This window comes from Lepidochelys kempii, chromosome 12, assembly GCF_965140285.1.
Source record: "Lepidochelys kempii isolate rLepKem1 chromosome 12, rLepKem1.hap1, whole genome shotgun sequence".
Taxonomy (NCBI): domain Eukaryota; kingdom Metazoa; phylum Chordata; order Testudines; family Cheloniidae; genus Lepidochelys; species Lepidochelys kempii.
Genome location: NC_136391.1, coordinates 40,290,561 through 40,314,416, shown reverse-complemented (window position 1 = coordinate 40,314,416; position 23,856 = coordinate 40,290,561). Strand labels below are relative to the sequence as shown.

Here is a 23,856-nt window from a genome sequence, read left to right as displayed (position 1 = left end):
CAACAGCTGGGCCCAGCTCCATTCGGGTGCTAGTCTGGTATCCTGTAGAGCAGCGGCTCTCAAACTTTTTTTACTGATGACCCCTTTCACATAGCAAGCCTTTGAGTGTAACCCCCCTTATAAATTAAAAACATTTTTTTATATATTTAACACCATTATAGATGCTGGAGGGAAAGCGGGGTTTGGGGTGGAGGCTGACAGCTCGTGACCCCCCCATGTAATAACCTTGTGACCCCCTGAGGGGTCCCGACCCCCAGTTTGAGAACCCCTGCTGTAGAGGTCTCTGCTCATTGGAAGAGAGGTCTGCTCTCTCCTGTGGTCCAGCCCCAACTGAGGTTCAGAGCTCTCCTTTTATACTTTCTGTTCTTCCCCCACACTTCTGGTGAGATGGGTGGGGCAGATTTAGCTCCGCTCACCGCGGGAGTGTATCAGTCCCTCACTCTTCAGTTTGGAGGGAGGCCACTCCGCCTCACTGTAGTGGGATACCAGTGGAACTCCAGCATGTTCAGTGCACACGGTGAACAAGTGTGTTTGCTTGAGCAACTGTACTTTATGTAAATGTGAGCACCCTTGTGTTTGCCTCCAGGAGAGCAGAATCTAAACAGAAGCTTTTTGTGGTGGAAATACACCATTATAGAGGCCTATAATGTTCAGGTGGCTCAAAATAAGAAGCACAAATCCATAACATTCTGGTAGCTCTCAGAGTCTCAGCTTTCCTTAAGGAAAAAACAGATGGCACTTGTGTGAGCTGACGTAATAACTTTCTATTAAAATAGTGTTCAGCTAGCAAGCTCTGCTTGTGATAAGCAGTTAGTGCCAGGAATGAGGAAAATGAAAAGTATGCAGATCAGGAGTATAGGAGAAAAGGCAGTGCACCTGCAGGAACACTGGCTCAAGAAAGAAACCACAGTTGCAAAACAAACATCTTTTAGTCAGTCCTTTCTGCCATGACTCTGTAAATGCAATTTGATTTATGGAAATTCTTTTCTTAGGAGATTATAAAACATATGGATGCCTCTATGTACATACAGGTATGTCTGAGAAACTACGTGAGACTGGCCTTGAGCTATCACTTGGCTCGCCAGGGTGTACAGAATAGCTGCAACTCAGAGTTCCATGAGACACTGTGGGTTGAATCTCTGATATCCCTTCATTCTTATGTATTCAGTACTAAATGGAGGACAAAGAATTCTCAGTAACCTCTGTGAGCTATCATGAAGTGTTCTTCCATCTTGAAAATGTGAGTTCACAGCCCCCACAAATATCGGAATAACAATGCTACAGTTAATGTTCTGTACTCTCAAGAGAAGTCATACAGCTGCTAATAAATGTGTATTTCTGCATCTCAATGCAAGGATCCTAGTACTGCATCCGATGAAGTGAGCTGTAGCTCACGAAAGCTTATGCCCAAATAAATTTGTTAGTCTCTAAGGTGCCACAAGTGCTCCTTTTCTTTTAGAACTGTAGCGTTAGCAGCCTTAGTTCTGTGCATCAGCGCCCCTCTCCCTCCAACCTTGCTTGTTTCACCCCCTTTCTTCCCATCTTAGCTTGTGTGTAGAAGGTGGCAGTAGGGGAGTTCTCCTGCAAACCAGGCAACTTGCTATTAAAACAACTGAGATTTCAGAAACGGAACCCAACAAAAACCCAGTGTTATGCCAATAGGAGTCATCAAAGCGAATACAAGGCCGAGTTCATACCCAGGGCTCTGCTACTCATAAACTGCTTGAGCTGCATTTCCTCTGCTTTGTGTCAGCAAAGCCCTCAAGTGAGTTGCAGGCTTGGATTCACTCTGGGGATGGTGAGGATCCAGTCCACAGCTTACTGAATTTTATGTTACAAAATAAAGAAAGATGGGTGTTCTTAGAAAGCCCCAATTATTATTTTAAATGAATACAGGCTCTCCAGTGGCAATCAGTCTTAAGAAGTGGATTTCTTATCTGACCGGTTTTCATACCTTTTTCCTTAAGTCTAGACTCAGTAACTGAGAAATAATGTTATAATATGTTACATAAATATAGAATCTTTACTTAGAATCATAGAATCGCAGGGCTGGAAGGGACCTCAAGTGGTCTTCTAGTCCAGTCCCCTGCACTCATGGCAGGACTGTGTATTATCTAGACCATCCCTGACAGGTGTTTGGAAGTTTCTAAGAGCAGGTTGGACAATCATGGAGATTCCACAACCTCCCTAGGCAAATTACTCCAGTGCTTAACTACCCTGACAGGAAGCTTTTCCTAATGTTCAACCTAAAGCTCCCTTGCTGCAATGTAAACCCATTGCTTTTTGTCCTATCCTCAGAGGTTAAAGAGAACAATTTTTCTCTCTCCTCCTTGTAACAACCTTTTATATACTTGAAAACTGTTATCATGTCCCCCCCTCAGTCTTCTCTTCTCCAGACTAAACAAACTCAGTTTTTTCAATCTTCTTTCATAGATCACGTTTTCTAGCCCTTTAATCATTTTAGTTGCTCTTCTTTGGACTCTCTCCAGTTTGTCCACATCTTTTCTGAAATGTGGCGCCCAGAACTGGACACAATACTCCAGTTGAGGCCTAATCAGCACGGAGTAGAGCAGAATTATATCTTGTGTCTTGCTTACAACACTCCTGCTAATGCATCCCAGAATGATGTTTGCTTTTTTTTCAAGTGTCACACTGTTGACTCATATTTAGCTTGCAATCCCCTATGGCCCACAGATCCCTTTCCGCAGTACTCCTTCCTAGGCAGTCATTTCCCATTTTGTGTGTGTGCGACTGATTGTTCCTTCCCAAGTGAAGTACTTTGCATTTGTCATTACTGAATTTCATTACTTGGAGGGTCTCAAAGCACTTTACAAGCGGTAAGCCTCAATACCTCTGAAGAGCGGTAGCATTATCCTCCTTTTTGCAGATGAGTGAGCTGAGGTTCAGAGATTTCAGGGCCAGTCACTGGCAGAGCCAGGGACAGAGTTCAGTTGTCCTGATTCCCAGTCCTGTGCTTTAACCACTAGGAAGCTGTCTTCTGTTTCTGCTGTTTTAATAGCTGCTTTTTCTCTTTTTACACAAACATATTAAGGGAGTGAAGGATGCAAGTGAAATGAAATGTGGAGCTTAACATCTAATCTAGGCTACCTTTAAATCCACCCCTCAACCTGAGAGCCTCATCCACAGCTTACTGAAGTCAGTGGAATTCTTTCCATTGATTTCAGTGAGTTTTGGAACAGACTGTGAATTGTTATCCACTGTTGCCTTTGTGAAATAAATTGGTGGTCTCAGTCCAGTACTAGTGGACAAGTGTCTATCCCCAAAATCACCACCACAGTTGATGCTAGTATGCATTCTTGTTGAGTTTCAGTAGAGAGGCCAAAACACAGCCAGTATGGTGAATTCTCCGCTTTCCTAGAGGAGAGACCTCCAGAATGTGCTCGCAGCACATAGGCAGAGCTGCACACTGCTGAAAGCTTGCCCTGCTCCCTTCCAGGCAATTCCATGAATAGAGGCCTTCAATCTTCATGGCTATTCATCAAAGCCAGATTCACCTGTGGGTACATGTGAGAGGAATCATAGTAGTGCTGGTCACTTATTTTTTCTTTTTCTTTAATTGACTGTAACTTATTCAGAATATTTACTGTGTGGACTCTTTGAAAATAGTGTTGTTGATGAATATCCACCAGCTGTGTGGCATTGTATGTCTTTCGGTCCATGGAATATATTTTACCAGGGAAGGTTGGTTCTTTTACTCGTTACACAGTATGAATGGGAATACGCTAACTGAACTGCAAAACTCTTGTTAGGAAGATCAAATATCAAGCTAGTTCTCTTATTCAATTAAAGCATGGTTCCATTTTGTAGTGTGGAAGAGATCTACACAGTGCTAAAGCTTTGCACTCTTGAAGGCTGTAGTTCAATTTTGTTAACGTCCTGGACCGTTCCTTTAACCTTACTGAAGGGGTTGTAATCAGGTCCTCTGGCATGACAAAAGATGTGGTGCAGATGGACCCCAAGCTGTCCCAGCCTTCCTGTAACAGTCAAGCTATGCTGAAGATTTCCTCATAGCCCCTGATTCTGTTCTTGGACCACAAAGCAGAGAACCAACTGTAACAAAAGGGAATTTTGTAACTTTGGCCAGTCACAAGCCAGTCAGTGATGTCCAAAAATGTAGCACTATCATCCAGTTGCAACTGCATGTAGATAAGTGAGGTGATGAGATTGTGAGAAAACTGGATGCTCAAGAAACCATATGGGCAAAACCATGGCCAGTAATTTTAAGGGGTACTATCAGGGCTCTTTATTTTAAGCTGTGATATACACTGTGAGAGTGGTCCTGCCTGGATTTTTCTGGGGGGTGTTCTACATGGTTGGAGATTTCCAGCTGACACACTAAACTGATGCCCAGTGCACATGTGTTAGGGTAGAAAATAACAATCAAACCTTTGTGTGGATTTTTTTGTGGTTAAATTTAACTGGTTGTCAAGGATTGCTATTGCAATAAGTTACCATGACAGAGCTATCTAGGAGCCTTACTTTTCTTAATTTATGTAAAGTTTTTAACATAACCTTGATTGTATTCCTTAAGTCCTGTGTGCATAGCAAGGTACACAAAGTAGCGTGGCAATCTGAGCTTCTCTCTCTCTCCTTTCAGTGTGTCTTAGTTTTATAAAATGCCCAATAAATAGGGGTAAGACTTGAATTAAACCTCAGCGTGGTGAGGAAATGGCTGAATACTAATAACCATTTCCACATACATAATAAGACATGCACAGTTGATAGGTTCTTTTGAAAGTGCTGTTAAGGTCCTGGACCCTCCCTTTGACTTCATTGAGGGGATGTCTGTTGTAATCAGGTCTTCGTGTAATCACAAAGAATAAGAATAAGATATTCTATCGTAATGGATACTGAAGAAATAGATCTGTGCATTGTTGGAGAATAAAGGTGCCTCTAAGTTTCCAGTTGTTCTGAAAGTGGCAATTGGGGGGGAGGGGTGCCTAAATAACATGGCTCAATTGAGTCTCCATGGCCCCATGGAAACCAACCCAGATGCAGATGTTAATTATGAAAGCATTAGGCAGAGTGTGTGTGTAAGGGGGTAGGAGTGCAAAGAATGTGAGAGGAAAAGTCACCTTGGAGGGACGGGGATTGATCTGAAGAATAGGAGGAAGGAAGACACATGAGGCCAGAGTGAGGCAGTCTGAGAAGGAATGGGGGAGTCCTTGCCAGGATTTCTGTCACAGAGCGATTCTCATATAGAATCATAGAAATGTCAGGCTGGAAGGGACGTTGAGAGGTCATCAAGCCCAGCCCCCTGCGCTATGACAGGACCAAGTAAACCTAGATCGTAACTGGCAGGTGTCCATCCAACCTGTTCTTAAAAACCTCCAACGATGGGGATTCCACAGCCTTCCTTGGAAGCCTGTTCCAGAACTTAACTATCCTTGGAGTTAGAAAATTTTTCCTAATATCTAATCTAAATCTCCCTTACTGCAAATTAAGACCATTATTTCTTGTCGTACCTTCAGCGGCCATGGAGAGCAATCGATCACTGTCCTCTTTATAACAGCCATAACGTATTTGGAGACTTTTATCAGAGCCCTTCTCAGTCGTCTTTTCTCAAGATTAAACATGCCCAGTTTTCAACATTTCCTCATAGGTCAGGTTTTCAAAACCTTTTATCATTTTTGTTTGTTTTGTTGCTCTCTGGGCTCTCTCCAATTTGTCCACATCTTTCCTAAAATGTGGCTCCCAGAATTGGATACGGTACTCCAGCTGAGGCCTCTCCAGTGCTGAGTAGAGTGGAACAATTCCCTCCTGTGTCTTACATAGGACACTCATGTTAATGCATCCTGGAATGATATTAGCCGTTTTTTGCAGTTGCATCACGTTGACTCATATTCAGTTTGTGATCCACTATAACCCCAGATCCTTTTCAGCAGTATGACCACTAGCCAGTTATTCCCCAGTTTGTAGTTGTGCTTTTGCTTTTTCCTTCCTAAGTGTAGTGCCTTGCACTACATTGAATGTCATCTTGTTGATTTCAGACCAGTTCTGGAATTTGTTATATATTTTTTTTAAAAAAAAACCTAAGGAACCAGGCAAAAATACTTTAAGCTGGAGTTGAAAGCTTGGTAACCTACAGTTAAGGTCACACAAACAGCCTTAATACAACCCCCTAACTGTCACTTTCAGAACAACTGGAAACTTAGAGAGACCTTTATTTTCTAAAAATGCAAAGATTCATTTAATCAGTATCCATTATGCTAGAATATCTTATTCTTAATCTTTGTGATTACATGCTATAATATTATTCAAACTAAACTGCACCTGTGTTTACATTGCTTAGCTCAAAGCACTCCTGCCTTCCTATGCCCTCACACAACTACACAAGAAAAAGATGGACTTTCCACTTCCTGAATCTAACCAGAGCACAGAAAGGACAATAATTATTCTCTGTTCATAGAATCATAGAATATCAGGGTTGGAAGGGACTTCAGGAGGTCATCTAGTCCAACCCCCTGCTCAAAGCAGGACCAATCCCCAACTAAATCATCCCAGCCAGGGCTTTGTCAAGCCCTGACAAATCTTAAAAACTTCTAAGGAAGGAGATTCCACCCCTCCCTAGGTAACGCATTCCAGTGTTTCACCACCCTCCTAGTGAAAAAGTTTTTCCTAATATCCAACCTAAACCTCCCCCACTGCAACTTGAGACCATTACTCCTTGTTCTGTCATCAGCTACCACTGAGAACAGTCTAGAGCCATCCTCTTTGGAACCCCCTTTCAGGTAGTTGAAAGCAGCTATCAAATCCCCCCTCATTCTTCTCTTCCGCAGACTAAACAATCCCAGTTCCCTCAGCCTCTCCTCATAAGTCATGTGTTCCAGTCCCCTAATCATTTTTGTTGCCCTCCACTGGACTCTTTCCAACTTTTCCACATCCTTCTTGTAGTGTGGGGCCCACACTGGAGTACTGTACTGGACACAGTACTCCAGATGAGGCCTCACCAATGTTGAATAGAGGGGAACGATCACATCCCTCGATTTTCTGGCAGTGCCCCTACTTATACATCCCAAAATATCATTGGCCTTCTTGGCAACAACTGTTGACTCATATCCAGCTTCTTGTCCACTGTAACCCCTCTGTCCTTTTCTGCAGAACTGCTGTCAAGCCATTTGGTCCCTAGTCTGTAGCGGTGCATGGGATTCTTCCATTCTAAGTGCAGGACTCTGCACTTGTCCTTGATGAACCTCATCAGATTTCTTTTGGCCCAGTCCTCTAATTTGTCTAGGGCCTCCTGTATCCTATCCCTACCCTCCAGCGTATCTACCTCTCCTCCCAGTTTAGTGTCATCTGCAAACTTGCTGAGGGTGCAATCCACACCATCCTCCTGATCATTTATGAAGATATTGAACAAAACTGGCCCCAGGACCGACCCTTGCGGCACTCCACTTGATACCGGCTGCCAACTAGGCATGGAGCCATTGATCACTATCCATTGAGCCCGACAATCTAGCCAACTTTCTATCCACCTTATAGTCCTTTCATCCAGCCCATACTTCTTTAACTTGCTGGCAAGAATACTGTGGGAGACCGTGTCAAAAACTTTGCTAAAGTCAAGGAACAACACGTCCACGGCTTTCCCCTCATCCACAGAGCCAGTTACCTCGTCATCGAAGGCAATTAGATTAGTCTGGCATGACTTGCCCTTGGTGAATCCATGCTGACTGTTCCTGATCACTTTCCTCTCCTCTAAGTGCTTCAGAATTGATTCCTTGAGGACCTGCTCCATGATCTTTCCAGGGACTGAGGTGAGGCTGACTGGCCTGTAGTTCCCAGGATCATCCTTCTTCCCCTTTTTAAAGATGGGCACTACGTTAGCCTTTTTCCAGTCGTCCGGGACTTCCCCCGATCGCCAGGAGTTTTCAAAGATAATGGCCAATGGCTCTGCAATCACATCCTCCAACTCCTTTAGCACTCTTGGATGCAGCGCATCTGGCCCCATGGACTTGTGCTCGTCCAGCTTTTCTAAATAGTCCTGAACCACTTCTTTCTCCACAGAGGGCTGGTCACCTCCTCCCCATGCTGTGCTGCCCAGTGCAGTAGTCTGGGAGCTGACCTTGTTCGTGAAGACAGAGGCAAAAAAAGCATTGAGTACATTCGCCTTTTCCACATCCTCTGTCACTAGGTTGCCTCCCTCATTCAGTAAGGGGCCCACACTTTCCTTGACTTTCTTCTTGTTGCTAACATACCTGAAGAAACCCTTCTTGTTACTCTTAACGTCTCTTGCTAGCTGCAACTCCAGGTGTGATTTGGCCTTCCTGATTTCCCTCCTGCATGCCCGAGCAATATTTTTATACTCTTCCCTGGTCATTTGTCCAATCTTCCACTTCTTGTAAGCTTCTTTTTTGTGTTTAAGATCAGCAAGGATTTCACTGTTAAGCCAAACTGGTCGCCTGCCATATTTACTATTCTTCCTACACATCAGGATGGTTTGTCCCTGTAACCTCAATAAGGATTCTTTAAAATACAGCCAGCTCTCTTGGACTCCTTTCCCCCTCATGTTATTCTCCCAGGGGATCCTGCCCATCAGTTCCCTGAGGGAGTCAAAGTCTGCTTTTCTGAAGTCCAGGGTCCATATTCTGCTGCTCTCCTTTCTTCCCTGTGTCAGGATCCTGAACTCGACCATCTCATGGTCACTGCCTCCCAGGTTCCCATCCACTTTAGCTTCCCCTACTAATTCTTCCCAGTTTGTGAGCAGCAGGTCAAGAAGAGCTCTGTCCCTAGTTGGTTCCTCCAGCACTTGCACCAGGAAATTGTCCCCACGCTTTCCAAAAACTTCCTGGATTGTCTGTGCACCGCTGTATTGCTCTCCCAGCAGACATCAGGGTGATTGAAGTCTCCCATGAGAACCAGGGCCTGCGATCTAGTAACTTCCATGAGTTGCTGGAAGAAAGCCTCGTCCATCTCATCCTCCTGGTGTGGTGGTCTATAGCAGACTCCTACCACGACATCACCCTTGTTGCTCACACTTCTAAACTTAATCCAGAGACTCTCAGGTTTTTCTGCAGTTTCGTACTTGAGCTCTCCCTTACGTACAATACAACTCCCCCACCTTTTCTGCCCTGTCTGTCCTTCCTGAACAGTTTATATCCATCCATGACAGTACTCCAGTCATGTGAGTTATCCCACCAAGTCTCTGTTGTTCCAATCACATCATAATTCCTTGACTGTGCCAGGACTTCCAGTTCTCCCTGCTTGTTTCCCAGGCTTCTTGCATTTGTGTGTAGGCAGTTGAGATAACTCACTGATCGTCCGTCTTTCTCAGTATGAGGCAGGAGCCCTGCCCTCTCGCGCGCTCCTGCTCGTGCTTCCTCCCAGTATTCCACTTCCCCACTTACCTCAGGGCTTTGGTCTCCTTCCCCTGGTGAACCTAGTTTAAAGCCCTCCTCACTAGGTTAGCCAGCCTGCTTGCAAAGATGCTCTTCCCTCTCTTGGTTAGGTGCAGCCCGTCTCTGCCTAGCACTCCTCCTCCTTGGAACATCATCCCATGGTCAAAGAATCCAAAGCCTTCTCTCCGACACCACCTGCGTAGCCATTCGTTGACTTCCACGATTCGACAGTCCCTACCCAGACCTTTTCCTTCCACGGGGAGGAAGGCTGAGAAGACCACTTGCACCTCAAACTCCTTTATCCTTCTGTTCCCCAAGAATAACTGTATCATCAATTATACATGTACATTTTGATAGATCTAGTTCATCCACAGATACAAACCTCCTACTCCCAGTTCTTTACATTATGGGATATACAAGATAAAGTAAAGATGAAGTGTGGGGAGGAAGAATCACAATTGTTATTGGAAACACCTGTATAAAACTCACACTACATGTAATGCACATTAACTCTCCAAGGTTTGGGGTCTGTAAGTAGAACCTCAGATGTAGTTTTCCAGGCTTTCAGAAATGTAATATTTTTTTAATTGTTATTTCTGTAAAAGGATAATGTTGTTTCTGGTCAGCCTTAACTGCAGCTTCACCACACTTTGTGCTTGGGAAGAAATGCTTTAAAGTCTGCTTCAGAGTTTAATGTTTAAAAAGACATTTGCACAGTTATTAATATTTGTCTTTAAAAACAATATTTAATAATCAAAACACATGTATATAAAATGTTGGCAGCCCATCCTTTCTATGTACAGTATGCACATGAAAATATCCTACAACCTCTCGTCATATGTAGTCACAAGTGACCAGTATAAGAGCCAGCACAGTTGTCTCTGTAAAAGGAAGAGATGTAGAAAATACTGTGGATAAATATCTGTTATTGGCAGATAAACTCTAGGTACAAAATAGATTTCCCTTGTATAAAAAAGCACATTTTTTTCATACTGGGTGGCTGTGAGAAATCAGAGTAATGCTTCCGGAGAGCCCAGCTGGATACATTTCTGCCAGTCCTAAATAAGTCTGTCATCGCTGTTGCAGCAAGGATGACAGGGAGCCCAATTTTGTCTTAAGGGAGGCCCTTGTAATTCTGAGTGTCCCATACTCTTGCATGCCCTCCCCTCCAACCCCATAACAAGAACTGGGCCTCCTCAAATGTAAATGTTGTTTTAAAATGAGGAGGGATGGGGAACACTTGGTTCATAATAGAGCATTTTTGGAAGTACAGTTAATTTTTCCTTTTTGGCTCCGTCCCATTTTGAGGTCACCCGTGGAAATGTTGGGATTGGTTGTGCAGCTTTGGATTTGACATGTCTTGAGGAAAACAAAAATTCTGTGGGCTGGCTTGAGCCTCCAACAGAGGAGAGAGGATGGTGTCTCCCCATGGAAACTAGCCTCATTTTGTAGTGGCGTTTGGATTTGTTAGTGGAGGACTCCATAGGCAAATACCCAGATCTGTTCCTTATAAGGCCACCAAATGTTTCAATTTCTGCAGGGTTCCCTCCGGATCCGCTGGCTGCAGAATAGCATGACAGTGTGCTAGGCCGGGGCAGGGAGAGATGCTTGCCAAACAGTTGGCAACATTTTAACCGTTCTGACCTCCTATAAATCAGGTTGTGTGGTGGAGGAAGGCTCTGCAGTGCTAAGAAGCAGATGATGCCAGACAGCAGGCTCGGTAGCAGCGGTGGAAGGCCATGAGAGAAGCGAATGGATACAGAAATGCTGTTTGCTGCTACATATTTTTTTATTTTAGTGGGTGGTATTAAAAGTTTGAAAAGCCCTGTCTTCATCTCTGTGGAGAAAAAGCAGAGAGGACAAAAATAACAGTGCTTATACCCAGAGGCCTGAGGGACACTCAGATGTTTCTTAGTCTCCTAGCCAGCTTCACCTATATCTGTGGCCTGTAATAGGGTTTCATGACCCAGCAGTCAGCTGTAATTTACAGACTTGCTAAGTCTTAGGAAGTTTTATCCCTCCCCCTTCCCTCTTTCCCTGGGGGATGCGTTGAAACCACTATACAAAAATGATGTGCAAATGTCTGTGGGAACCAGGTTGAAAAGGCTGGTACACACTTGTTTGCGCCCGGGTTGGTGGAGTCCAGTAGCTTGGCTGCCTGCCACATGTAGGCAGTTTCTTTTGTTGTTCTGGAAATGTGTTGGGGATTTTATTACATTGTGCTCGCTTGGTCTCCCACTTCCTTATTGTGTGACAGAAGTGTAATCATCTGGTTCAAGGAGCTTAGTTAATTGTTTACAAAATAGAAATGTTGATGATTGTCTCCTGGTAGGGAAGTAAAGTTTAAAGCAGTGTAGTAGAATGGGTGGTTTGTCCAGTTTTCAGATTAGGAGGGATTGGAGCCAAATTGTATGTAATGCTAACGTCCCTCAGCTGGTCCTGCTTGCATGCATATGTCAGCAACGGCCTTCACTCCTTTTATCTTGGGGGTAGCTCTTACAAATTGGGCATTTGTACCTCCCCTCTGACTTCTATTAACTGTGCTTAAAAATGAAATGAGGATTGCAAGCATTATTGGTAATTGTTGTGCAAATGTAATACTCCCTCCAAGCTGTTAAATAGGCCAGTGCTCTGTTTACACGAACAGGCAGCCAGCTTTCCAAGTGTAATGAGTCAGCTAGATGAACAGAAGGGGTGCGGAATTAATCTGGCACCCGTCTGGCCTTTTCTCAGTTAAACAGGTTTTCCAAGCACCACGTGAATAGGTATATACCCTGGTTACAAACAGACACAATGACAGCCAGTGTGGACAGATTTTTTCAAGAATAAATTGACATACACATGACCATAAAAACCAATTTTAGTGAGGCATTTGAAGTGGAATCCTAAATTGGACCTGGTTTGTAATTTGGCATAGTCTGTGTTATAGGGCAGTGTCGCTGCTCTGATCCCATGCATGCCAGTTCATGCATTAATATAACTACAGCAAGTGAAGCTGTTCTGTGTGCCGTGTGATTTAATATGCCATGTAGACTAAAACTGAATTTTCATCATTGACACCAAGTCCTTTGAATCTCCGTTGCTTGGATGTTCATACTATTGTTGAAGTCCACATGCTCAAAGGACTCCTTGTGACCCCATGCAAGCACTGGAGTGGTGGAGCTCTACTCACCTCCCACTCATCACCCCCAGTGTTCCCCCTCCTCCCCCCCTCAACACTCATAGATGCTTCCTTGTCCTTGTTAGTGGGACTCAGCTCAAGCCCTGGGTTATAACTAGGACTAATAGGATGAAATTAAGAAAGGAATACGTAGGCTGGGCAAATCAGAGAAAACTCTCCGCTACTGAGATTTGAGAGGTTGTAAATAACCTACCAGTGGAAGTGGTGAGACAAGGTGGGGGAGGTAATGGCTTTTACTGGACCAGCTTCTGTTGGTGAGAGAGAGACACTTACACTGAGCTTTGCTTCAGGTGGAAATGGTGGCAATGATACTAGACAGAACGCCCGAGAATAGTCTGTAGGGAACAGTCTTGCAGTTCAGTGTCCTGGGGATCTAAGAAGTGCCTGAAATCACTGTAGCTGGTCATGTGAGCGTGGTTTTCTCCACTTCATGAAGGCTCAAAACCTTTTTTTTTTTTTTTTAACATTAAAGTTTATATTCTGCCTAATCTGGGGGGACCAAATCAGTAATGCTGGTCTGTCATACTACCAAGGACTGGCTCAGTCTTGACCCTGGGTTTATATGAATCCCAACAGTTACCCTTTCCAACCTATAATGCCCGATGAAAGCTAGCTCACCTTTTTAAGATGCTGCTTCTAGTCATTTTTTGTCAGCATTTTGATATGAGATCCCATGTTCCCTGTGGGCTTCATGCCCTTGCAGTGCTACGTAGTGGGACTATAGAAACGTCCACGTGTTGGATATTCATGCTACTCCGAAAAGCATGGTGAAGTTTTTTGGTGTATTTCACTTTAATGTTAATAGAAATGTCAGTTTGCCTGTGTTTTGATGTTACCTATCTGCTGGATTCCTCCCCACTCACCCTTTCTAGGGCCTTTTCAGCCTCCTTTGCATGATCTGCTCCCTGGTTTCCCCGCAGAGAGAGCACAGCAGTGAGGGATGTCATTCCATTTCCCTCCATTTTAGAAAGAAGCGGTGAAATGTCCTTACTGTGCATCTCTGGTACCCAGCATCACAGGGCTTCCCTCACTGGGAGCCACAGCTAAGGAGACCTCTGGTGCCCTTTTCCATTTCCTAAATATGGATAATTTGTCCTTAGCCAGCTGTGTTAAGAGCAGAGCAGAAACTAACATGGCTGCTCTGAAGAAAGCCATGTTTTGTTATAAGAAAAGGAGTACTTGTGGCACCTTAGAGACTAACCAATTTATTTGAGCATGAGCTTTCGTGAGCTACAGCTCACTTCATCTGTAGCTCACAAAAGCTTATGCTCAAATAAATTGGTTAGTCTCTAAGGTGCCACAAGTCCTCCTTTTCTTTTTGCGAATACAGACTAACACGGCTGTTTCTCTGAAACATGTTTTGTTATAACACCTCTGTTAACTGATGTGTCTCAGCATTATCTATGGATAGATAGCATTTGGGTGGTTAACTTCTGCTGCTGTGGGGCTACGAAAGGGGCATGAAACGTTTTTATCAGTTTGAAAAAACAACTGTGAAAAACCTATGGTCAGTGGAGTAGGGAGGGTTTAGTTTACAGACATGTTTACAAATGAAGAGCGTTCCACAGAATTTTTCTAAAGTAAATGTCATTATTATTATTTCTATTACAGTAGTACTCAGGACAAGAACCCCCTGTGCTACATGCTGTACAGACACAGCACAAAAAGACAGCCCCTGCCCAAAAGAGCTTCCAGTCTAAGTATAAGACAAGAGATGGACACAGATGGACAAACGGGGGAGTACAAGGAAATGAGACAATCTTGGTCAGCATGACAGGTGGTGGTCTTAGCACACCACCAGCCTAAATATTGCCAAGTTTTTTTTTGTAGGCTTTCTGGCAGAGGAGAGTTATAAGGAGCGATTTGGAGGAGGAGGATGAGTTCGTTTTGCAGATGTTTACAGGGAGGTTTGCCTGAGCATGAGCTGCAGGCAGCATAAGAGAAAGCATGAATGTGATTTTTTGAAAATTTTACAAGGAGGCAATGGAGGCTGCTAGCACCATGAGCCTGTTAGAGGCAGGAGTCGAACTTTCGATACTGAATGAGATCTGGTAGGTCGGGTGGGAACAGGGGGTGAAGGGCCTTGAGAGAGAAGACAGGTAGCTTATGTCTGATGTGATAGAGAAGAGGGAGCCTGTGGACGGATGCCAAGAGAGAAGTGACAGGGTCAAAGCGGTGGGCTCGGAAGATGATATTTGCAGCAGAATGTAATGCTGGTCAGAGGTGCTGAATTGGTGGCTCATGGTCCAGACACACAATAGACAGAACAGAAGCCATGACTCTGATGAGTATTTAGGCATCTGCATGAAGTCAGCTGGTGGGTTTCAGTCCCACTCCTTGGAACTAAACACCTCTCTGATTCAAACCATTTCAAGTTGTGGGCCTTAAAAGCTGTGGCTTTTTAGGCACCCAAAAAATTGGTAGGAGGTTTTACTTTCCCCCACCTCAGTTCTGTTCTCTCTCTTGTCCCCACCTACAAAATCCCCAGACTGGGGATGGCGTTCTGGAATGACTCTGTTCCTGGACAATTTCCTGAAATTGTACCTTTAAAAAATAACAAAAAGTTAATAGTACAATGTGTTATGCCGTCAGGTGGCAATTAGCCGGGGGAAGATTTTTCAAATGATCCCAAGTTTGTGTCATTTCAACCTAAGTACAATAAGACTTTTGCTTTAGGACTCCGATTTGGGTCGCTAGTCTGAAGTATACTGTTGTGCTGATGCTTTTTAGCCTCTAGCCTCAGGAGAGGAGATATTTTTGTTTCACAAAAAGGCCATGCCTGTCCTGGCTCCAGACCACGTTTCTGATCTCGGTTACAACACATACTTCTGTGTATTTCAGATGTCCGTTGTCTTTTCAGCTCTGTAACCAGGCAACACATGGCACCGGCAACAGAGCTCTTTGTTATTCTCCTGAATTGTGCCGTACCTAGGCCAAGGCACAATGGCAGTGCTGAGACTGAAAGGGCTTGGCTTGGGGCGGCTTCTCTGAAAACCTTGCAGGGAACATTGTACCTTGTGTTTGCATTCTCTGTTTTTTCTCTAGAGATGGAAGCAGGCCAATACAAAAGGCACATTTTATAAGTAGATTTTGTAATTCACCACATGTTAATTGCTTTATGTATTAGTCCCTTGAATACCAGAAAAATTCATAGGACTGTCGATAAACTCCATAGGCACAAATAGTTACCTTAGTGCCAAAAATACCTGTCCATAGGGCTCACCTTTACAAGCTATGGGGCATTCATTTACTGTGGTGGAGGATACCATAGCTGAGAGAAGCCCCATGTGGGAATTAAGATCAGTTCTGTAGACCAAAATGTAAGGGTATCACTTTCTGTTTGAGTCTAGCCCATCATGATGAGTATCCCTGGTGCCTCCGAGATAAATGACATTAAATAGTCTCTCAGAAGCAGCCCAGTTCTTAGAATGCAGGTGGCTATTTGCTCCCTTAAAAATTGCATCTGGGGCCCATGGCAGATTGGCCCCGCCTTGTGTGGGATGTGTGGATGCTAGTACCTGTTCTGGCAGCCCAGCGCAGCAGTTATCCTGTATTTTCTCTTTTTTAATGATCTTTATAAAATTTCTAATTCTTCTGATTTTTCTCTCTAAACAGACGGTTGATGATGAGGCGATGGCAGCATAAATGAAGATCAAGTAAGGAAGGCAGAACGATGCCCAAGGGTGGGTGTTCTAAAACACCACAGTCAGACGATTTCTCTCTCAGCAACGACATGGTGGAGAAACAAACGGGGAAAAAGGTAGCATGCTGGTTTTTTCATATTCGCCTGACTTTGGAGAGGGCAGGTTCACGGTGAGAGGCCAGGACTGGGCCGCGTCCAGCCATTTATAAGCCACTCCAGTATTTGCTGTGCTAAGAGATTGCCCAACACCCTGTATCAGCAGATGATGCTGAATCTGAATCAGACAATATGATTTAGTTGGAGATTGGTCCTGTTTTGAGCAGGGGGTTGGACTAGATGACCTCCTGAGGTCCCTTCCAACCCTGATATTCTATAATTCTGTGGCACAGTGGTGACATGCCAACTGATAAGGACTCAGCTTACAATGTGTTTCACTTTGGCCCATTTCTCCCGGAGTCTGTAATATCCATTGCGAGGTACTGGAGCTGAATGGTAGTGACTTGAGACAGTGCTGTAGGTGACACTTTGGAAGGGTGTTCAGTAAAATGATTGTGACTTTTAAAGTTTCCTATCTTAAAGAACCATTGCCGGGACACACAACTGCTCTGAAATCAGAAGTAGTCTGAGTGTCTGTAAGGGAGGAGCGTATCTCTTTGTGCATACTGTCTTTGTGGCCACAAATGCAGTATCCATGTAAGAATCTCAGCTGTGCTGAGCACACATGGAAGTCTGTTACGCTCCAATTAATGGTTGGTCAGGTGTGGGTGTTTCTCTGCTGAAAATATTGCTGTTTGGATTTTAATTAAGGCTTCTGAGGTTTGATCTGTGCTAAGAGTTGCAGATGAGGTTACTGAAATGAAATGGGAGTCTAAGGATGCTTTTTCTTTTCTACTGCACCCCCAACATAAATTCTACTCATTTTGCCCCATACCTGAGCTCCATCCCCTGCCCTCCAGCTTTTTGATGGTTCTTAGCAGTGTCTCACTGGATTACAATAAAGTCTATAGGCAGCTTCTGTTGTTGAGAAATTGTGTATAAAAACTTGCTTTTAACTAAAATTAAAAACCTATGCATATTGAAAACTGTTACTCCACTATAGACACACATTTCCCACTCTTTCCATCTATCCCCTCACCCAGTTTGTCCCAGCATTTCCTACCTCTGAAGCTGTTTGAACTTCTCCTGTCTGATATGTGAATCAGAGCTTCATTAGCAAACCATGTTGCCTCTTGTTCTCCCATCCTGTGTTTCTCCTTTTCCTCTGTCCTTCCTTTTCTCACTAACTTTCCCTCCACATTTCTATGTTGTTGATCTTCTTTCCTCTCGTCTTCTCCTCTCTCTTCCCTGATCCCTCTCCCTCACTGGGGCTCCCATGGTATTGTTTCTGATGCATTTATAAGAGTGACTTGCAGTGGACTCTCCCTTCCATAGTAACTGCAGCATTTGGGGCAGTGCTAATGCTATTTAATCTATCTAGACTGTGATCATCACTGTAGTGTCCGAATGCCAGCTCTCCTCTTCCCACTCAGTATTAGAACACGGGCTGCGGGATTACAGGGGAGTGTTGCAGAGTGGAATCTAGCAAAGACATTGCTCAATTGCAGAAGTTTTGCAGCATTCCAGTAGCAAGGAGATACTGTCCTCTGCCAGCTTCTGTTCTACCTCCAGATGACTGCTGGCCGGGAGTTCATGGATTCTCCAGGGATGATCATTACCTTGGTTCCTAGCACAGCCTTACTCTGTTGGCTTCTTTACAGTTGACAGCATGCCCTGGAATTTAGTGAATGTTGAATAGTTATATTGACCATTCAGCCAGAAAGGATTTGGGGATTGTCACCTGAAGTGGCAAGAGGAGAAGGGCAGAGCAGATGACCAACTACAGCGTTTTAGGCGGGAGGCAAATATCAGATGGATTGGTAGTATCTGCCCAGTTCCCTCTCTGTCGCTCTGCATGTTCATAGTTGAATCTCTTTGCATGAGGCATGCTGAAAAATGTACGCCATTCCCAGGCAGGACACCACCTAGGACCCAACAAGGTGCTTCTAGGGAAGACTGCAAAAATTGGGCACAATAGTCTTGAATGTGGAGAAATGGCTGCAAAGTTCTGCTCTGTGGTGTCCAGTGAAGATATCCGAATTCACCCTGACTTCTTCCTGGCAAATGAGGCTGGAAGCCAGTTGTGCCGATTACATTGGAATATGATGCTGAGGTTTTGTCAGGGCCGGGTATGGAGTCGGTGCATCAAAGGACACAGGGAACAGTTATAATACGATTCAGCCTCCACTTTATTGCACCCAGAAGTTTAAAGAAACGGCTGCAGTTCAGTTACCTGCCATGGAGTCATTTGACGGATATTACAAACAGGACTGCTGGGACCTGTGTCTGAGTAACTAGGACATTGTTTCTACGCTGCCCACCAAAACCTCAACGCAGACCTCGTGGAATAACATTATTTAGTGGTTTCAGAGTGGCAGCCGTGTTAGTCTGTATCCGCAAAAAGAACAGGAGGACTTGTGGCACCTTAGAGACTCACCAATTTATTTGAGCGTAAGCTTTCGTGAGCTACAGCCCACTTCATCGGATGCATTAGTGGGGATAGCGCGTACAATCTCTCGGCTTCCTTAATTCTGGTCTTCTCAACCTGTGAAGAAATTTGAAGACTATTGTCCACTAGGGACTGATCTGAGATCCACGTTAATTGGCTGAAGGATATTATACAGCAAACCATCACTTTCTAGTTAACTCTGTAAGGGTGGAACAGCGACTTAAGGTACAAGCAGTTGGGGGTTAGACTTTCTGCTTCCCGAGATTGTTGTGGGTCCACTTGAGAGAGGTGGCAACTTTTGACTGATCTTGTATTTATCAACAAGTTCAAATGCCTCAGCCTGTAACTTCTCCTGCTGCTCTCCATCTAGGAAGGTAGCCGAGGTGTCTTAAGGTGCCGTCACTCGTCACTGCCTTCTGGATAAACTAAGTAACATGAAGGGACTGGCTGGGCACTATATACACTTTATAATTAATTGAAATATAATTTCAATATAATCATGACTGAAATATAAAATTGCAAAACAGTAACTTTATTAACATTTAAAATCTTTTCTCCTCAGTGTGACCTTAAAATGAACAGTTTTTACCATTAAACTAACAGCCCTTAAATTGTTACATTTTGAGACACCAACTCTAAACAAAAGGTAGAGTGCATAGTGTTCAGACATTTATTACTGGCTTGACTATCCCCTGGGCTGAATGCTACAGTAAATGTCTCCAGGTTCTGTGCTGCAGGATGTTAGAGCTAGACTCCAGCTGCCTTCTTTGCAGCAGGCTGTTGCTATGTTGAAGCTCCATAAACCAGTGCTAATTGAGAAGGGGGGAGCCAGCTCCCCACCTCTCACCCCTTGGTATCCTTCAGCACAGACGGTTTAGTAGCTTCTGATGTCTCAGTTATTTTGCTGTAGCCCGGGGAGTGAGTTAGCTTAAAGACCAGTTCTCTACGTGGAAGGTGAGGGTCAGGAAACCAGAGGCGATGCCTAGGGGGGCATGTGGGGGTCAACTGCCCCCCACAGATTTCTGCGAGTGCCAAGCTGCCCTTGCAGGGATTGGTCTGCTCAGCCTGCTGGGTGGGTGTTTGTGTGTCTTCCTACCCCCCTACCGCCCCCCCGCTCGGCCCCTCTCCCTGGCAGCCGGGTCTGGGTGGGATAGAGACACTTCTCACGCTGGGTGAAGATGACCTCTCTGGGTCGCGCAATCTGTGCCGCACAACAGCTGTCAGTGAGAGAACCTGGCGGGGGAGGCAGCGGTGGCCTGCCCCCTCCCCTCTCCCCCCGGGCCTGACTGCTGGGGACAGGGGCCAAGCAAGCCAGAAACAGGCCAGGGGGAAGCACAGCAGGAGAAGGACAGAGGGTCCTCTCCCCCTTCCCAATAACTGTGGTGGGGAGAGCGCGGTAGCCGCAGGCTGGGTGCAGGGTGGGGGGGTCACTGGGAAAGGCGCCAGGAGCTGGTTCCCTGGCCTCTGCTCAGCCAGAGTTAGGGGCATTGCCCATGCCCCTTCACTTGCTCAGGTGTCTGTGAGAGCATGAGAGTGTCCTTGGGCCCGGTCCAGAGGCACATGCTACCCACTCCTGTCGCCCCAGCCCTCCAGGAGCCAGTGGGATTGGCTGCCCTAGCCCAGGAGGTGGGGCTGGAAGATTCCTCCCAGAGGCAACATGTAGGGTGCTGACATGTCCCCCCTTAAATTGTCCTCCTTCCCCCTGTCAGCAGGCATGAGTTGTCTCGGCGTAAAACCCTGGTGTCCAGGATGTATTTGAAAACATTACCCACTCTGTTGTTCCTCCTAACTGGTGGAAACATCTCTCCTAAGGTTAGCCAGGGAGAGCAGTATGGTAAGGGGAGGACAGGGGGGCGTCTGGCGATGAATGCCTCACATACCCTTCCACACATGCTGAAGAGGTTCTTAGAAACTTCTGAAGAGTCTGGGATGGCTCAGCAGCTGTAGAAGCTGTTTCAGGTTGAATTTAGCCATAGAGGCTTTTAAAAGCATGTCTACCTTGTATATGATTTATTATTATTTGCTATCTGTATTACTGCAGCGCCTAGGGGCTCTAGTCATGGACCAAATCCTTGATACATTAGGTGTTGCACAAACACAGAGCAGAAAGACCGTCCCTGCCCCAAAGAGTTTACAATCTAGTTTTAGACAAGAAACAGATGGATGCAGCCAACCAATGGAAGAATGTAAGGAAATTAGGAGACATGGTCAGCATGGCAGCCTGTGCTCTTAACACGCCCCAGCCAACCATTGCCAAGCTTTTTGTAGGCTTCCTGGCAAATAAAAGTTTTAAGGAGAGATTCGAAGGTGGATTTAGTTAATTTTGCAGAAGTTTATGGGGCGCTCCTTTCAAGCGTTCAGGGCAGCATAGGAGAGAGCATGAAGGTGATTGTTTGAAGTTGTAACAAGTGGGCGATGGAGGCTGCTATCATGGGCTTGATTGGAGGCAGGAGTCAACCTTTCGATACTGGATGAGAGGTGATAAGGTGGGGATAGGCCATGAAAGTGAAAACAGGCAGCTTCTGTCTGATAGCATAGAGAAGAAGGAGCCAGTGGAGGATGCAAGAGAGGAATTACATGGTCAAAGCAATCAGATAGGAAGATGATTTTTGCAGCAGCATTATATCTGGATATGAGCAGTAGAAGATGGCGCTTGTCAAGGTCAGAGAGAAGGATGATATAGTAAGCAAGGTGCAAGGTGATGAGCCTGGATGAGCATTTTACCTGTGTGGATAGGAAAGGCTCTATCTTAGAGATGTTATTGAGAAAGAATCTACAAGACATACGTAGGCTTTGTCTACACTGCAAGTGCTACAATGGTATTTCTGTTGTAAATTCACCCCCCGAGAGGCAGTAGCTATGTCAATTAGGGCATTGGTTGGCTTCACTACATCTCTCAAGGTGTGAAGTTGTCACATCCCTGAGTGCCATAGCTAGGTTGACCTAAGTTTTAGGTGTAGACCACAGCCTGGATGTCACATTTCCTCATGTAGTCTTTACAGAGCCCCATTCCAGACTTCCTGCTTCCAAGTGGGATAGATCAAAGTGCATTAGGGAACTTGCAGTGCGCAACAGCAGGATCCACACAAGCCGTTAGGGCGCAGCTGGCTAATGAGAGTTAGATTTACACCCCAGCTTGCTGGGCACTAACAATTTGTGTAGATTAAGGTCTGAGGCTGCATTAGAGAAACGGCCATGTTTTCCATAGATTTATAGATTTTAAGGCTAGAAGGGATCGTTGCGATGGTCTGGTTTGACTTCCTGCGTAACACAGGCTGTGGGGCTTCCCGTGATCAATTCCTGCTCTGAGTCCAATAGCTGAGCATGAAGTAGAGCACCTTTTTTAGAAAAATACCCAATCTCAATTTAAAACTTGCCAGGGGTGAGGAATTCCATCACAACCCCTCTGCTCCACAGGCTGTGGTGAGAGGGCACCACAGTCTGCTCCACAGCCACAGCGACCTTCACAACCAGTTTAGGCCACAGCAGAGATGGCCTTTGAAAGGAGTCTCATCAGACTTTACCGGAAGAAAAGTGGGTAAGGACTGGAAAGCAGTGGTTGGAGGGGAGAAACTGGGGACGTGTGAGACTGACTGACTAATCTCCTCTTGTCTGTGGGGTAAAGTATTTTAAGTCTCTTCGGTGCTCGTGAAGCCTAAGTCCCATTTTCAAAAGAGACTTTGCCTCCCACATGACAAAGTCTCATTGACTTTTAATGAGACATTGATACCTACGCAGCTGTGTCACTTTTAACAATGCGACTTGGGCTTCTAAATTACTTAGGTGCTTTTGAAAATTTTACTTGCGTTCACTAGCGCTGCAGCAGATAACATGATTTTTAAAAAACGCACCATTCTATTTCCACACGTGCTTTTGTATTTGTATTTTGGCCCTGGAAAAGAAAGAAGCAAGGTTGTATTGTTAGGGCTTTCGACTGGGACTTGGGAGCTAGACTCAGTTCTCAGCTATGCCAGTATATTCTGTGTCTCCTTGGGGAAGTCACCCACTCCCTCTGTCCCTTGGCTCCCCATTTGTAAAAGGTTCCCCCTTTCTCCCACCATTTGTCTATTTAGATTGTAGACAGGGACTGTCTCTTACTATGTGTGAGTACAGGGCCTTGCGCAAGGGCCCCAATCTTAGTTGGGTCCTCTAGGCACTACCACAATATAAATAATAACTGTCCTGATATGAATTGGATTAAGTATTGTCATTCCGAACATGTGGCTAAACTTCCTTTGTCAAGGCATTTGCTCTTGATGGTTTTATTTTTTGATACAGGAGACACCTTTTCCTCCCTGCATTGATGCATTGGTGCATTTCAGAAAAGACTTGGCGTGGCCAGTCCAGTTTGTAAATGTTGTTTTTGGTCATCACTGCTTATTTGTCTTTAGTGTTGCAATCTGCAATGCTATCGATCCAGTTTGGAGCACAAATGGCTTTGGGGATTTCCATGGTCCGGTAATGCAAATCTTTGCATAAGAGATTGGAATGTGGGTCAGTTTTGTGAACTATACAGTGAAAGTGCAACTTCAGTGCAGCTCTAAGTAGAGCATGAGTGGTGGTGTCAATAGTTCAGGGTGTGTTTGTACCCAAATCCAAGAGCTCGCTTTCATCTACCAGAAGTATATTCCTTTGCATCAGTTTGCACTTCGTTCATGTGTTCAGGGTCATTTTTTCAACTATAAGAGCTAAAAAAAAAAAATTCCTGCATGAAAACTTAGATTTCTGGAGCACAAGAGGGTAACCTCAAAAAAAAAAAAAAAAAAAAGCTTATTGAGCTGCAGCAAGCTGACCCAATTTGAGCCCTGAGTGAAAAAATAACTGTTACTGAGCCACGTCACACATGTGCCTATAGGTGTTCAAAATGGCTGCTCCCAGACTTTTGATGTTATCTGTGCTCTGAATTTAATCTGCCCTCTGTAATTTAACCCCTTGTCTTTACTACATGTATGTGACAGACTCTCATTGTACAGCCAGGCAGGAGTATCTATTTTCTTGTCTAATTTAAGCAGACTTCTATCACCTTCAGTTTCAGTGGTTAGAGGTATTTGCAGTAGAGAGAATTAGCTTATTCTAGAGAGAACTGTGGCTTTGCCACCCAAAAAGAGAACCTAAGAAATTGCTGGTAATA

General features: G+C 44.8%; 1 protein-coding gene across 8 annotated transcripts in view; it reads left to right on the top strand.

Annotated features, from left to right (window-relative positions):
- The window catches only part of ANKRD11 (ankyrin repeat domain 11), a 232,036-nt gene that overhangs the window by 153,370 nt on the left and 54,810 nt on the right, over window positions 1-23,856 (top strand). For 7 of the 8 annotated variants that reach the window (XR_012154550.2, XM_073308239.2, XM_073308240.2 and 4 more), the window contains one exon: window positions 16,153-16,297. Coding sequence is in view for 6 of the 8 variants with exons in the window: in XM_073308239.2 (XP_073164340.1) it covers window positions 16,211-16,297 (87 nt within the window). In the remaining 2 variants the exon portion in view is untranslated. Of the gene's footprint in view, window positions 1-16,152; window positions 16,298-23,856 lie in introns of those variants that run through there. The other variant, XM_073308241.2, reaches the window with a different exon arrangement.